This window comes from Dermacentor variabilis, chromosome 6, assembly GCF_050947875.1.
Source record: "Dermacentor variabilis isolate Ectoservices chromosome 6, ASM5094787v1, whole genome shotgun sequence".
NCBI classification, from domain to species: Eukaryota; Metazoa; Arthropoda; class Arachnida; order Ixodida; family Ixodidae; genus Dermacentor; species Dermacentor variabilis.
Window position 1 is genome coordinate 12,745,622 of NC_134573.1, and position 17,267 is coordinate 12,762,888.

At 46.1% G+C, this 17,267-nt stretch overlaps 1 protein-coding gene across 2 annotated transcripts in view; it reads left to right on the forward strand.

Moving 5' to 3' along the window:
- LOC142584628 (germinal-center associated nuclear protein-like) overlaps positions 1–17,267 on the forward strand; it is a 559,187-nt gene that overhangs the window by 367,494 nt on the left and 174,426 nt on the right. For both annotated transcript variants that reach the window (XM_075694780.1, XM_075694781.1), the window contains exon 19: positions 704–874. In XM_075694780.1, the coding sequence (XP_075550895.1) occupies positions 704–874 (171 nt within the window). The remainder of the gene's footprint in view (positions 1–703; positions 875–17,267) is intronic.

Consider the following 17,267-nt stretch of genomic DNA (forward strand, 5'->3'; position numbering starts at 1 on the left):
TCAACTCTGCAGTCATCAACGGTTGCACCCAATTAACAGAAACCACCAACACATACTGCAACACTCCCATGCACTCGCGATCGCACTTGCAACTGATCCCGTTTTTTCTCCGCTTTTACAGGGGCGCTCAAGTGGCGCCATGCAACAGACAGCAGTCTATAACAATGAACCGTAACACAAAGCTCAACTTGCAAAACGCATGTGCGCCATAGCAGCGCAATCAATACGTGGCAGGCAAATGGTGGCCAGAAAAAGTGAAAAATAGTTAAAAACAAGTAAGTTTCCGAACGTCCGCTTGACGTGGGGTCAACTGATAGGGCGATTTCATGCGCTGCAGCCAATCAGCACGTGAGAAGCACTGGTGCAGCTACAGTGAGTAGGAAAGAGAGCAGTGTGGGTATGGGGGGGGGGGGCAAAGAATGAAGAGTGGTGCTACTTTCTAGAATAAAGGGTCTTCAATGGCTTTAAAGCCTGCCCATCAACCACGGTCTGCTCCAATCCAAGCTCAAGGAACAATAGACCACAACTACTTGGAAGGCATTTATTAGGCTTGCAGCTAACATTTCAAGCTGGCATAAAGTTCAACGGGATCAAAGATTAAGGAAATGGACAACACCGACTCCTGTGCCCGTGCTGTCTGTTCTCTTGGGTGTTTGTCCTGCTGTCGAGTTGTTTGCCATATTATGAAGTGCTCTTCTTGCAGGTGGAAACCATAGCCAGCCGCCAAGGCAGTGCCACACCCTTCTGCCTGACGGTTGTGCACGGGGGTGACTTCTCCTCCGAGGGATGGGACTCTGCCGGAAGGCCTCGGCTACTGTGGGGCACATCTGCTCTGCTGCTGCTGCTTGTGGACGCAGATGAACCCAAGGACCAGGTGGGTGGTGGAAAGCATTAGTAGTAGGCCGAGCTACTACTAGCAGTGCTAGCTAGCTAGCTAGCCAGTCCCACTGCACTACATTTCTATTTTCCTGCACCTTGCTGTGCCCATGCAAGTGATACTAACTACAGCAAAGTGTACTATTTGCACTTAATTGCACAGGAATGGAAGCTTTTCAACCTAAATGGTTGTTGGTGTGGCAACTAGCCCCAGATGAAGCGCAATTCAATTCATCTTACGTTGGCTAGCTTGCTATCATTGCTTACTTCATTTTTTTTATTTGACAGTGCTGCTGACTCCAGCGGGAGTCGTTGCAGACTGGGTTACAAAAAATGAGTTCATACATAACAAGTCTCTAAAACAAAGGGCTGTAGCATGAGATCAAAAAGAAAAAGAAAGTGTATAAAAGGTAAAAACAATCAACATCCACAATTCAGCCGGCAACAAATGTTAGGAATTTTTCTGATTTTTGTTTCAACTGCATGTGAATCTAAGCCATTCCACTCCATTACCATTCATGGAAAGAAAGAATACTTAAACACATTGTTTATGATATGGAACTATTGGAAGACTATGACAAGAAGAAAGGGGTTAAGAGGGGCCCGATTTTTATTAATCATATCATAAGAAGCCAACAAACAATGACACCGAGGACAACATAGGGGAAATTACTTGTACTTGCCAATTGAATGGAAGAAATTATGAATTAATGGAAATGAAAGTGGATGAAAAAACAACTTGCCACAGGTGGGGAATGATCCCACATCTTTCTATTATGTGTACGATGCTCTACCAATTGAGCTACCGCGGCGCCATTCTTCCAGCCACTTTCTTGGGTATTTATATTTTACTACTTGAACTAGCCCTGGGAGTGTTCGCTAGCGCCACCACTCACAAACCTTGATGGAAGATGTGGAACATCCTTTCTGCCGCAGGCGTCTCGAGTATGGGATCTTTTAGGGGGAAGGCAACTGGTCAATAAATCGACACATACTACAATATTGATGCCTTCAGGTAGCATGCGTGGGTAGGGGCAGAACCTGGAGGCTTACGAAAAGGGTTCTACTTAAAATGAGGACGACGCAACAAGCTATGGAAAGAAGAATGATGGGTGTAACGTTAAGGGATAAGAAAAGAGCACATTGGATGAGGGAACAAACGCGAGTTAATTACATCTTAGTTGAAATGAAGAAAAAGAAATAGGCATGGACAGGACATGTAATGAGGAGGGAAGATAACCGATGGTCATTAAGGGTTGCGGACTGGATTCCAAGGGAAGGGAAGCATAGCAGGGGGCGGCAGAAAGTTAGGTGGCGGATGAGATGAATTAAGTTTGCAGGAACAACATGGCCACAATTAGCACATGACCGGGGTAGTGGAAGTATGGGAGAGGTTTCTGCCCTGCAGTGGGTGTAGCCAGGCTGATGATGATGATAAGTCTGGACGTCTGCACAAGGATACTGACTGCCTCTCTCGTCACCCCGTGGATCCTCCCGATCCTGCTGCACATGATCCGGTGATCTGCATGATGGTTTTGACTGACATGACCGACATGCACGCTGGACAACAATGCGGTGCATCCTTACAGTCCATCATCGCCGGAGTGCAATCTGGCAGCACCGACGGCATGTGCCGCATGTTCGTGCTGCAGGACAGCATCCTCTACCACCGCTATATCAACCCTGACGGCCCTGAGTTGCTCCTTGTCCTCCTTCGTCATCTGCGATCCGTCATTCTCGAACAACTTCATGATGAACCTACGGCGGGACACCTTAGAGTTTTGTGTTCATATGACTGAGTACTACACCGGTTCTTCTGGCCGGGTCTCTACCGCTCCGTGTGTCGTTATGTCGCAACTTGCGAATTGTGTTAGTGCCGGAAGAAGCCTCCCCTGCCACCTGTCGGACGACTCCATCCAGTTGAAGTTCCCTCTGAACCGTTCTTTCGCATAGGCCTTGACCTGCTTGGCCATTTTCCGACGATGACTAGAGGGAATAAGTGGATCGCCGTCGCTACTGATTACACGACACGCTACGCGATAACAAAGGCGTTGCCGACTAGTTGTGCAACAGACGTCGCCGATTTTCTCCTCCACGACGTCATTCTCCACCACGGTGCACCTCGACAGTTGCTTACAGACCGCGGCAGCTCGTTCTTGTCTCGAGTTGTCGACGACCTCCTCTGCTCTTGTGCCACTGAGCACAAGCTGTCGACAGCATACCACCCACAAACGAATAATCTTATGGAACGTGTCAACCGAAGAATCACAGATGCTGTCAATGCAAGTCTCCAACGATCACCGTGACTGGGATGCCACGCTGGCCTACATGATGTTCGCGTACAACTTGTCCCAACATGATGCCGCAGGATATTCGCCCTTTTGTCTTTTGAATGGTCACGGCCCCACATTGCCGTTTGACACCATCCTTCCTACTATGCGACGTGTTGCAACTGAGTACGCTCCTGAAGTCATAGATCGCGCTCACATGGCACGTCAAGTCACCCGATCTCGTTCATTAGCCTCGCAGCATACACAAAATGCGTTATGACCAGTGCCATCATGATGTTAAGTTCACGCCTGGTGCTTGGGTGCTCCTTTGATCACCATGTCATGAAGTTGGCCTCTCCCAGAAGCTTCTCTCTCACTACACAGGGCCTTATGAAGTCCTACGCCAAGTTAACGACCTAAATTACGGGATTTCGCCGCTACAGCTTGATGCATCCTCAAGCCCGACGCCTGTTGAAGTCATGCACGTTTCGCGGCTGAAACCATACTTCGCTCGCAATTCTGCGCCTACTATGCGCCGAGACAGTGCTTCACTCGGTAGTCCTGTTACAGAAGGATGAAAGAAGAGAGAGGAAGAAGGGGATCGTGGGACGCTGGCTGCTGCATGTTGTTGGTGGTCAGCCATCTCAACTACTATGACTCATTTTGTATATATATATTGTAAATACACTCTTTCTATGCTCCCAACATCCTCGTAACAATATTTTGTCGTAATTATTGAGATCGGCTTTTTGTTTTGACACCGTGAGGACTACCGACACGGCACCGAGCCGTAAAACTGGTTTGATTTCTAGTCAGCAAATGGCGCCACCTCATTAGCATTGGTCCCCGCAGGGGCGTCTGCGTAAGCAGGCGTTTGGTGTGTTGCGACACCACGTACCCGAGCACATTAGGGTTGGACCCTCCCGCGTGTAGCCGTGTGCGGCTTAGCCGTGTCCGGGGAAAGGGGAATCCTCGAGGTTGAGCCGATGCCGGGTGTTTGAACCCTTTTGGACCGGGTGTTGGACCTGTTTGGAGGCAACACACCTCTTTGGCCTCTGCTTCACGTAGACGGCACCCCTGGACTGACCCACCCGGGGGAATCGGTAGTTGCCGTTTCCTGTCTCTCGCTCTCCCTCCGCGTCTTTCTCTCACTTTCCATCTTTCCTGTCATCTTCTGGCTTCCCCTTTACTTCCAATTTTTCCAGGCAGCAAGGGTTAACCTTGTGTGAATAACCAACCTAGGTTAGCTCATATATGGTTATAGTGATAACGTACAGCTGGCGTTTGCAGGACCTGTTTTTACAGTCCCTGTAACGTCCCCTTGCAGGGCTCCACGGTGGATGGCTGGCGTTATTGCCGAAAATTCAATTCCTTTATGGCAACCTCCTTCCCTCCGCTTCCTGATCGCCCTCAGAAAAGAGGGCGCACCGATGAAGTTTTCCAGTTCCTTGGATGTCAAAGACCGAACTTCCCACGGTACCATGTGATCCGCTCAGAAAAATCCAATAAACAAGTGCGAAACATTTCCCCTTTTCTAGTTTCCAAGTCTCTAACTGATGTCCTTGGTCCAGGCTACTAGGTATCAAGGCTGGCAAGTGGTGATCTTCTGTTAGAGCTGCATGATCAGAAACAATACGAAAAGTTGCCCAGTCTATTATCATTTGGGGATGTTCCATTGACAGTAACTCCACACCACACTCTGAACACCACCCATGGCGTTGTCTCGGATGATGATTTGCTCCTGCTGACAGAGGCTGAGCTCTTGGAGGGCTTCAGTGAGCAGAATGTTGTCAATGTCAGAAGAATTAAAATGAGAAGGGATGGTAAAGAAATTCAAATGAAGCACCTGATACTCACATTCGGTTCAAGTATTCTGCCCGAGTCTGTAGAGGCCGGGTACATCAAGCTCCGTGTCAGACCATATGTGCCAAATCCCCTAAGATGCTTCAAATGCCAGCATTTCGGCCACAGTTCGCAGAGCTGCCGGGGCCGCCAAACATGTGCGAAATGCAGCGCCCTTGAACACGCCACTGAAGCTTGTAAGAACTCTCCACTGTGTAAACTGTGACAGGGATCACGCCGCGTACGCGCGGTCGTGCCCCTCCTGGAAGAAGGAAAAAGAAATTGTAACGATAAAAGTGAAAGAGAATATATCGTTCAAAGAGGCACGAAGGCGGGTAGCATACCTGCCAAAGAAAAGCTTTGCCGAAGTGGCGCGTCAGGGGCAGCGTCACAACGGCCTCCGGCGGCTGTCCGACCCACAAACAGTGAGTCGGCAGTTACGCCATCTGCCCCCACGGTGGTCGCAGCTAGCGCTGCTCCACCAACTGAGCAGAAGGGACCATCAACCCCGAAGGTGGGCGCAGACGAGGCTGCCCCAACCTCCCCGGCCCCTTCCAGCGCTGGTCACAGCCGGCGCAGCCAAATCCCTCAGGGAGCCCCATCGACCTCCGGGCTGGCGGGCGCAGGGGTCTTGCCTTCCGAGGCGGGACTCTCACGGAAAACTTCTCTCTCGCAAGAGCACGTGTCCGGCACCTCACAAGAGGCAATGGACACTACACCTGTCCTCACGGCACGCCAAGCGCCTAAGGAGCGGCGAGGCTCCCTCGAATGCTCCAGAAAGGGCAAGACCCCGATTACAGGGCCTCGAAAGAGCTCTGTAACATAAGGCATCACTTCCTTTTCTGTATACACAGCACCAATTGACTTTAAAAATGGGTACACAAATAATTCAGTGGAACGTCAGAGGTCTTCTTAGAAACCTTGATGATGTGCAAGAACTCATCCACAAACATAATCCAAAAGTGCTGTGTTTACAGGAAACACACTTAAAATCCAAACACACAAACTTTCTCCGAACGTATGTTACGTTTTGCAAAGATCGCGATGATGCTGTCGCTATCATCGGGTGGTGTAGCGATTGTCACTCATAAAAGTATAGCCTGTCAACCTTTACAGCTACAAACGCCCCTTGAAGCAGTGGCGGCGCGAGTTGTTTTGCTAAACACACTTATCACTATTTGCTCGCTTTATATACCCCCACATTACAAACTAAGCAAACATGAATTTCAGTCCTTTATAGATGAATTGCCAGAACCTTAGGTGGTTCTTGGCGACTTCAATGCATACAACTACCTGGGGCGACTCTCGTATAGATGCGCGAGGACGTCTTGTTGAGCAGTTCCTTTTTTCTTCTGGTGCGTGCCTGTTGAATAAGAAGGAACCCACATATTACTCTCTCGCAAACAGAACTTTTTCTTCAATAGATCTTAGCCTAGTTTCCCCGTCACTACTGTCCCACCTTGAATGGGAAGTTAACAACAATCCTTATGGGAGCGACTGCTTCCCCATACTGCTAAGAACATATAAAAAAAAGGAATATCTACCACAGGCTCCTAGGTGGAAGATTGAGACAGCTGACTGGGAGAAATTCCGAACTCTTACTAGTATCTCGTGGGCTGATATGTCTTCTTTAGAAATCGGTGCTGCTGTGGAGTACTTTACAGCATTCATTATAGATGCCGCATCTAAATGCATATCTGAAGTAAGTGGCTTGGCACGCAAACGGCGCGTCCCGTGGTGGAACGACGAATGTAGGACCGTCCGTAAGAAACAAAACAAAGCGTGGGGGTTGCTACGCACCTCTCCCACTGCGGAGAATCTTATTAACTTTAAGAAAGCAAAATCCGAAGGCAGGAGAACGTGCCGACAGGCCAGGAGAGAGAGTTGGCAGAAGTTTTTATCGGGTATCAACTCGTATACAGACGAGGCCAAAGTCTGGAACAGGGTTAATAGCATAAGAGGGCAACAAGCATACTCCCTCCCTTTGGTAAACACACAAGGCGATACCCTGCAAGGCCAGGCTGATGCTCTCGGTGAACACTTCGAGCGCGTGTCTAGCTCCACTCACTATTCGGAGAACTTTCTTAAATATAAAGCAATAGAAGAACTCAAGCCTCTGAATCGGAAATGCGTGCCAAACGATCCTTATAATCGTCCTTTTACCATTGCTGAACTTAAAGCTTCCTTATCAGCATGTCGGAGCTCTGCACTGGGCCCCGATAGAATCATGTATGATATGCTTAAACACCTGCACTCCGACACACAAACCACGCTACTCACACTTCTCAATACTATCGGGGCTGCTGGTTATCTCCTATCAAAATGGAAAGAGGCTATTGTTATCCCTGTTTTGAAGCACGGTAAAGACGCTTCACTGCTTACTAGCTACCGTCCTATAGCGCTTACGAGCTACCTGTGTAAGCTTTTTGAAAAAATGATCAGTCACCGTCTCGTACATCTCCTAGAGTCCAGTAAAATGCTTGATCCATTTCAATGTGGTTTTCGGGAAGGGCGGTCTACAACCGACCATCTTGTGCGCTTCGAAGCGAGCATTTGTGATGCCTTTGTGCACAAGCAATCTTTCTTATCTGTATTTCTGGATATGGAAAAAGCTTACGACACAACCTGGCGGTACGGAATACTGCGCGATCTTTCCGCGCTAGGTATCCGCGGCAATATGTTAAATATTATAGAGAGCTACCTAGAGAACCGTACATTTCAAGTGAAAATAAGTCCTGCACTGTCGTGTACATTCATACAGGAAACTGGGGTACCCCAGGGTGGTGTACTCAGCTGCACGCTCTATGTCGTAAAGATGAACACGCTTCGTGCATCTTTACCACCAGCTATTTTCTACTCCGTCTACGTAGACGATATACAAATAGGTTTCAAATCCTGCAACCTCACAGTTTGCGAGAGACAGGTACAGCAGGCCCTAAACAAGGTGTGCATGTGGGCAGACCAAAATGGATTTAAAATCAACCCCCACAAAAGTTCTTGTGTTCTCTTCACAAGAAAGAGAGGCCTGGTCCCAGATTCTTTTCTAGAAATGGGTGGACAACAAATTCCTTTTAACAAAGAGCACACATTTCTAGGTATTATACTTGACTCCAAGCTTAGTTTCATTCCACACATACAATATCTAAAAACAAGATGTCTAAAAACACAGAACTTACTTAAAATCCTATCCCACACAACATGGGGCAGTGACAGGAAGTGTTTACTAAATCTTTACAGGAGCCTAGTTCAATCACGATTAGATTACGGTGGTCGTAGTTTATCACTCTGCCGCCCCGAGCGCGCTAAAGATATTAGACCCTGTTCACCATCTGGGAATCCGCCTGGCCACTGGTGCATTTAGAACAAGCCCTGTTGAAAGTCTGTATGTCGAGTCAAATGAGTGGTCACTCTATTTTCAGAGAACATACATCAGCTTTACCTATTTCCTGAAAGTGCGTTCTAATAAGGAACATCCGTGTTTCACAACCGTTAACGAATTGACGTGTGAAACACTTTTTCGTAATAGACCCTCTGTGAGATTACCTTTCTCAATACGTGTAAGAGAACTTAGCGAAGAAATGGACGTCCCACTTCTTGAACATCGCCTAATGCCTGCAGCTAAGTTATTACTGCCCTGGCAGTGGCAGGTGATAGAATGTGACGTATCCTTTGTAGAGATCACAAAGCACGCTCCTGAGCTTGAAATTGCCATGCATTTCTGTGAGCTTCAATTGAAGTACTCCTGCTCCGAATTTTACACAGACGCGTCCAAATCACATGCTGGCGTATCTTACGCTGCTGTTGGTCCCTCTTTTACTGAATCTGACGTGTTGAACCCCATAACAAGTATCTTCACTGCAGAAGTCTACACAGTAATGAGTGCCGTCAAACATATAAAGTAACTGAAACTTGAGAAAGCCATCATATTCACAGACTCGCTAAGTCTTTTAAGAGCACTCATTTCTTTTCAAAAGCAAACGAATCCTGTCTTCAATGAACTCTACTCACTCTTATGTAACATCTACTTATCACATAGGTATGTAGTAATATGCTGAGTTCCTGGCCATAGAGGAATCGAGCGAAATGTGCTTGCCGACGAGATCGCCAAATCAATACCTTCGCAAGGTATTTGTTCTGCTGCTGTCCATGCCATAGACATGAAGCCTTTCCTAAGAAAAAAAACTGCGAAGCCACTGGCAACGCTTGTGGGACGCTGAAACGAATAATAAGCTTCACCTAGTTAAAGTGGTAGAGCAATGTTCTAGAAGGTCTAAGGCGTCAATATAATCGCGAACAGAGCTTTAGTAACCGAGAAATTGAGGTAAATGCATGACACGATTTGAGACCCCCCAGCGACATTCCGGTACTAGCCCGATGACGAAAGGACTCCTCATAATTTGTGTTACCAATACTCAACTACTCGTATTAAAAATATCATTTCATTCGATTATAAGACGGAAAAAAATGCTACTTGTCTACGTCTATTCGATTCTAAGAAAAAATAACATTTTGACGTTACCCTTCAGTAATATGGGTGTTCGAAAGGTTTCGTTTTCGCTCGACTCTGCGCGCTCGACTCTGCGCCGCGCACGCTTTGGAGTTTCAGTAGTTTCGTTATCGCGTCGTGCTGTGAGAGTTCTGCTGGCTCGCGAAACTTTCATTTGGAACAAGCAGCGAGAATGCCACGTCCATGTGATGTCGTGGGAAGCCCTCGTTGCTTTCCCGCTCCGGAGAGCCGGTGTCGAGGCCGCCGTCGTAGTACGCAACGACGCTGGCAGTGCGAGCCCTCAGCAGCAGGTCGCGCTCGTCGGTGCTCAAATCGCTGAAGTTGAGCCCACCATCGCAAGCCAATCTTTCGGTGTCAGGGTCTATTGCGACGAGCGTCGAAGTTAGCGTCATAGAATGAAGTACCAGCTTATGGGCGTCTTGCGCTGGAGTTTGAGGTATAGTAGCGGCGCCTGGTGGCAGTGCGGGAAACGACATCTGGGTCGTGCCAGCTTGGGTCGTATTGAGCCCTAGCTGTGGTGAAGCACGTTTCTAGGCCGAGTTTTGCGTCGATTCGCATATTTTTATGCCCTGTTGCGAGTGCGAAAAGGCTCGTCGCTTCTCATAGACCACGCCGACCACGCTGCGAGCTCGCCGCAGCCTATAGTTTAACGAAAACGGACTCTCCGTGTGCCGTGGGACGTAATGTGGGACGTAATTCGTTTCTCCTTCCGCTAGCCACCATACTCCCGCTTTCGCTCTGCTGTCGGCTCTGTCTTGGCTCTGTTTCTGGCTGCGCGTTCGCGTTTTGCGCAGAAAAGCCGTAGCGCCGTCTGCGGACGCCGTTCTACTCACCGATGGCGCAACGTCACTATGAGACCATGATGTCAGTACTCCTCGATCGGAGGGCGGGCGATTTGAACTGCGCTAGAGGTACGCGGACGCTTCAGAACGCATTTTTTCTTAAAATAAGTCTCTCCTTGGCACGAAACAAGCGTTTCGAGGTTTCTGTGATGGTATTTCAACAGTCCACGTTGACTTAATAGTAACCTTTAGTGTCCCTTTAAGCCGAAGTTAGGTTTCTGGCACTCAAATACGAAAACAGGAAGAACAGATCTCTTATTCACTAGACTGAGAATAGGACACACATTTGGCACTCATAACTTTCTCTTGACCGGTAACGAGCCTCCAACCTGTAGTAGATGTGGCGACCGGCTGACCGTCCTCCATGTCTTCCTGGAGTGCCGGGAAGCCGAAAGAGACAGGAGAAAACATTTTCCTTTTGCATACAGCCATCATATCCCCTTGCATCCGGCCATGTTTCTTGGTGTAGAACCACTTTTTAAGACCAAAGCAGTCCTCGCTTTCTTAAAAGATGTTGTACTACATGTTACAAACCCATTCATTTCTTAGCGCATCCTCTTTCCAGAGGATATCGCTAGGATAGATTCTCTGTATAGCACATGCCTCTAGGCCCTTGATTCCTCTATTTCAAGGGCCCCGGTGAGGCAGTAGTGCTCTAGACAATATTATACATCTAGACAATCACATATTTTATATATTGCATCATTCTTTCTCAATACATTTTAATGTTTATAGTACACGCCAATAGTCATTCCCATAATTTTATCACTCGTACATTTTATGGAATTTGCATCAACTCTTTTAGGCCCCTTTACAGCCACGGCACACTAAGATCATAGAACCCATCAGGCACTGCGAACTCATTATACATTAGCATGGCGCTCTTTGGCCACACCTGGCCCTTGGGCCATTAAACATCAAATATTCATTCATTCATTCATTAGCATTGGTGGTGCGTTGACAATGCAGAACGCTATAAAAGCCTAATTGTTCACTGAATGCTTGATTTACTACCCCGCTCTAGGATGATACGTGATGAGGGTAGCGAGCAAACGCTAAGTAGATGCTGAGCAGACGTTATAGTGCAGGTGAACATTTGTAAGGGCATATTAGCCCGTAATCCTTGCCAAGGAGACTGCGAGGTAACTGCAGGGAACGCGTACAGGTAAAACAAAGCCCTGCTGTTGCATGCATGTAAACGCACCTTATGGTTATGGTGTCAAAAAAATTTTTTGTGTCAATCCACTAACCATGGAACATGTAACAGGATGGCAAGCAGATGCTGAGCAGACATTGCGGTGCGGATGAGCACATGTCGAGGGGCATTCAGCCTTCCTATTGCCTTAGAATTTGTGTAGCAAGTGCTGCAACCAGCTTGTAAGATGGAATATAGATGCAGTCGGCTCAGCTACAGCAATCTCCAGTGGCACAACTTTTACATAGGCACACAGCAAGTGCTGTGGGCAAAACTTGAAAAAGCGTTATTCTTGTGGACTTGTTTGTTGGCTCAATGGGGGCCCGTTTAACTAGTCATTGTTGTCCTCCCTTTGTTAAAACAAGACCTCCTTTCTGCTGCCAACCAACACTCACTGGTTAACCGAGAAGACATAGGGATTCACTATGCGGGTCTGCCAGGTGCACCACAGACTAAACAGCGCATGATTTGATAGCAGACATTCAGCTTGTTTTGCATCTCCAACTGCCGTGCTTTCAAACAAGCAGACAGTGCCACACTTACATATTGTATCAAGGAAGGCATTATTTGTCATCATCCTCTTCAGCTGTTTGTCCTATGGTGTGCACATACGGGGGTGTGGCACGTTTAAATTCTTGCAAGGAATACCATGGCATAGTTATCCCTGCCTCGAGTCTATAGCGCTGATCATACTTTTACATGGTATGACTTTACAGTTATTAACAAGGTTGGTCAGTAGCGTTTCCCAGGGGGTCTACCATCCGGGAAAACTGGGAATTCTCAGGGATTTTGAATAGTCTAGAAATACTCAGGAAAAACTCAGGGTATTTGTGCTTCTATCAAGGAAAATTAGCTGTAATTTTATTGAAAGGGAACGAAAGTCATGCAAATGCTGGCTTGAGTAACAGAGGAATAATAACGAATCGTCTTTGACGCTGTGTCGTTAGATGGAGGAGTAGTCAGTGTACAATCAACGACCGATTTTCCGGACGCTTGATTTTTGGGACATGGCTGATAATTCGGACAGCTTCGGGGCACCACCATGCATGTGTCCCATAGAGTCGATGCATAAGAACGTATGAAATTTCGGACGAAAGCACCCTTTGCTGTCCGATTTTCCGGACCTTTTGCCGTGACCGCAAGTCTGAAAAGGCATTAGTCAAAGCCACCACAGCCACCATTTTGATTACCTCGCCGCATCGAACCGGTGCTCTCGCACGCGGATTCGCTGACAATCGTAGCCACCACCGTGGCAACGCTAGGCCAAGCTACTTTGACGTTCGCTACTGTTAGCAATTTTCCGCTTGTAGCAATGACGCCGACTCGGACTTTGTAATCCTCGCCAATGGCTTCGAAGCTTGGAAAACACAGCACGTTAAATTATGCCGGTTTCCGCAAGTAAGCTTCGCCTTAATACAATAGTTTCGCAGTGAAGCATATGTGAAGCATTTCAGTGAAGTTTAACAAGCGTGGGAAGGGGCAGTTGTCACAGGACCCAGTGTGTATTCCTTAATCATACACGCATGCACCTGCCATCTCTTGTCCCAGTATGAGGATCGATAGGCCTAGTAAGTGTACTGGCAGGCCTTCAGAACTTTTTCGGATGTGCCTGTGGCGATTTGAGTACTTAAGGGCAGTAAAAGACATGCATTCCTTTTTTCAAATTGCACAATTTTTCGGTCGTTTTCGCCGCCTCAAGGGAGTCAAATCAGACGCTTTCTTAACTGCTGACCAAGGGGATGCTTCAAATGGTCTGTGGGATGAACACACTGTGGAAGGAGGATGAAAACGGAAAGGACCAACGCATTGGGGAATGATCGGGAAAGGAAGCATGTCACCGCTTCTTTGAAGGAGCTTGAGCACAAAAAAGAGTGTTGGCTGACGCCAAGATGCAGCTTTCACTCATGCAAACCAAAATAAACTCTTTAAAGCAGTGAAAGGCAGCACTGAGGCATTGTGCGCTGGCTGAGAATATGTCAGGATAGTTGAGGTTGGCTTTCCAGCTGCTAAAAAAGAACCTCACTTGGGACAAAGTTCGGGCCTCATACCGATGAGATTGCTATCAGTTGATAGAAATAGCTCATATTTGAAAATAGATTGCTTTGCATGCATCTCTTTTTATTCGTATTTGAAAATGTTTGGCTCGATTAGCAATAGGCTCTACCATTTTTTCGAAAGGTATTTGATTCGCTATGCATATTACTAACCCCTGCCTTCTGTTTTCTTTTTGAATAAAATAAACACTACTCCTTACTATTCAAACTAAGTCTTTTTTAACATGCTTACTAGAGGGACAGCATCGGCCGATATTGTGTCAGCCCATCTTGACATAAAAGAAAGTTTTGTGTCATTCAGGGAAGTTCCCAAAAGCACTCAGAGAAAACCTGGAAAACTCTGGGAATTTGAAAATGTCAACCTGTTAGATACCCTGGTTTCTGTGATTTGCAGCACGAAGCGAGTCATTCACTGGGCACATTGTTCAGGGTGTCTACCAACCGGGAAAACCGGGAATTCTCAGGGATTTTCAATAGTCTGGAAAAACTCAGGGAATTTGCGCTTCTATCAGGGAAAATTAGCTGTAATTTTATTGAAAAGAAAAGAAAGTCGCGGTAAAGCTGGCTGGAGTAGGAGGAGTTGCCAGTGTTTAGTCGACTGACTTTCTGGACGCCTGATAATTCAGACAGCTTCGCGGCACCAGCACATGCCCCATAGAGCCTATGTATAATAACGTCTGAAATTTTGAATGCAAGAACCATTCGCCATCCGATTTTCCTGACTTTTTGCCATCATAGCAAGTCTGAAATGGCATTAATAAAACCACCACCACCACCGCCGCTGTTTTGATTACCTCGTCGCTCCTCGAACCGGCGCTCTCGCACGCAGATCCGCTGGCAGCCGTAGCCACCACCACAGCAACGCTAGGCCTAGCTGCTTCTGCGCTCACTATGAAGCTTCTTGCCATTCTGTGTCGTGTTTTTCATTGAAAGAATTTGCCACTGTCAGCAATGGCACTGACTTCGCCTTTGTGGTCCTCGCAATTAGCTTCGAAGCTCGGAAAGCACGACGTGTTGCATAATGCTGGTTGCCAAAAGTTAGCTTCGCCTCACTACAGCAATATTACGCACTGAAGCTTGCGCTAATTATTGCAGTGAGGCTCAACAAGCGTGGGAAGGGGCAATTGTCATGGGACACAGTATGTATTCCTCAATTAAACAAGCGTGCCCCCGCTTCCTCCTGTCACAGGGTGAGCACCGATATGCATAATAAGTATACTGGCAGGCCTTCAGAGGTTTTTCTGCTGTGCTGCGGCAGTAAAAGACATGCAGTGGCGTACCAACTATTTCTAGAGTGTGTATGTGGGGAGGGGGGGGGGGGCAAACCGCAGACGGTCTGACCTTTTGCTCTGTGCGTGTGTGTGTGTGTCTGTATTGCCAATTACTATTGCAATAAGTGAAATAGTAGCCTGGGAATACTTCTGTTACAAGTAGATTTAACCGACAGCGGCCTATTTATCAATCACACATAGTGAACCATGGGGGCCCGAAAAGTTAGCTGAATTTGCATTTATCTCTTGCAACTATATAACATCTCGAGATGATACAGGGACAAAAGGCAATGAGTGCACCCACAATAGTCTCGAATTGTGCCCAGTAATAGTAGTACAGCGTACATAAAAAGAACATTTGCTACAAGGAATTTAAATAATTCAACAAAGAATTGTACGTGCTGTTTAAGTCTACAACATAAATGTATCGCTAGTTTTGGTAATAGTACTGTCAAGGTTATAGGCAACAATGTACAATCAACATAAATTACTTGCAGTATTCACAGGCACACAAAAAAAATGGACTCGCCATCCCGGCCCTGCGACAGCGGATGTCCAGCGAAGCTGTTAAAAACCACCACTACGACTGCTGAGGGGGGAATGCCATGCTTTACTGCTTTATAATGCCCCCCATCCCCCCCACCCTCCCCACACACTCAATTTCCACTTGATCTGATATCTGTTTTCATAGTTATTCCAGGGCAATCGGATAAATTATTTGTTCGCAAAACACTTTCATAAAGCTCCAAATAGCTTGCATGCTTAATATACTAAACATATCATAATTAGTTCTCTATCTTTGAAGTTTGCCTACATATAGGTGATAATGCAGCCTTTATTTTCACCAAATATAAACAAAATGTATTGTTTAGTTCATGGAGGACATCGCTGAAACAAAGACAGAAGGTTTCATGACGCATGAAAATAAGGAAAGAAAAGTGATGGCTCATTATTATTTACGCTTTTAACCGGACCAGGAATGTAAAAATTTTGTCACACATTGCAGTTACAGTGACCCCCCTCCACTTTCTACAAGATATGAACCTGTTGTAAAATGCAGCTATATTTGATAGCGGTCATATCACACGTTCTAATGCTTGAATACAAAAATTTTTACAAAGGCTGTATTTGATCCAACCACATCGCACAGGAAGTTTGCATTGGGCACCACCAATTTTCACTAAATTTGGTCTTGGTGGCTTTTATAGTGCTGCCAGAGCAACGGGCTCAATTCTTCCGCTCTCGTTAGACACGCTCAAACACGCTTGAGTGCTTGCATACATAATTTCTTACGAAAGCCATCTGTTTTGAACTTCACCTCTACATCCCCCATTAATTTGTCCTTACAGTCACCAAACCGAATGTAGCTGCCTTTAGTTCAGTGAGTACACCATCCGAAACTAATTTATCATGTATGATGACGTAAGAATTAAAAAAATGAAAGTTCAATCATTATTTGTAACACTTCTCAATAAGCCAGAAATATTAAAACTATGAGACACATTCCACTTGAAATGCTGCCTATTCTTTCAAAGTATAAAGTATCTTAAACTCTCTTGGGACAATAGCAGTAACGTGATAATTTCAAACACACATTTACCATCGCACATAAACTTAGCGTATTGTTCCCCTTATGTTCGCACAACTTTATCTCAGTTGTCATTGTAATTATGCAAGCACAGCAGTCTAAGTCTATTATGCAAGCACAGCAGTCTAAGTCTAAGTCTAAGTTTTAATGCATGGGCCCAATAATTAACCTTTGCAAGTCATTTGAGCGGGTTATTCAATATATTTATTGAAGAAACGTAGCACGACTGACTGTGCAATTAATGAATATTAGATACTATGTATTTACGATGGGTCACTATAAAATTCAGAGGCATTCTCTCGCCTTGACTTACCTTCTATATGGAGTCTCAGCACCTTGGGATAAAGCTGATAAAAATAGCTCATCTTCGAAAATATTTGCTTCTGTGTGCATCTCCTTTTTATTTGTATTTGAGAATGTCTCACTCCGAGTTTTACGCATTTTTTCCAATATATGGTATTTTTTTTTTTCACTGCATTTTACTAGCTCTTCCCTTCTGTTTTCATTTTGAATAAAATAAGCAACGCCTCTTACTATTCAAGCTGGATTAAGTTTTTTTTTTTTTCATTTTTTTAGCATGCTTACTAGTGAGTGACACCATCAGGCAACATGGTGTCAGCCCTGACATCTCTTAACACAAAACAAAGTTCTGTGTCACTTCAGGGAATTTGGCAAAGGCACTCAGGGAAAACCTGGAAAACTCAGGGAATTTGGAAATGTGAATTTGGTAGACACCCTGATTGTTGTTTGGTTTCCCAAGCCAATGTGCATTTCGAATATCTCGGTTAAATGTAGGATGTGCGAATACTGAAAAGTAGATTT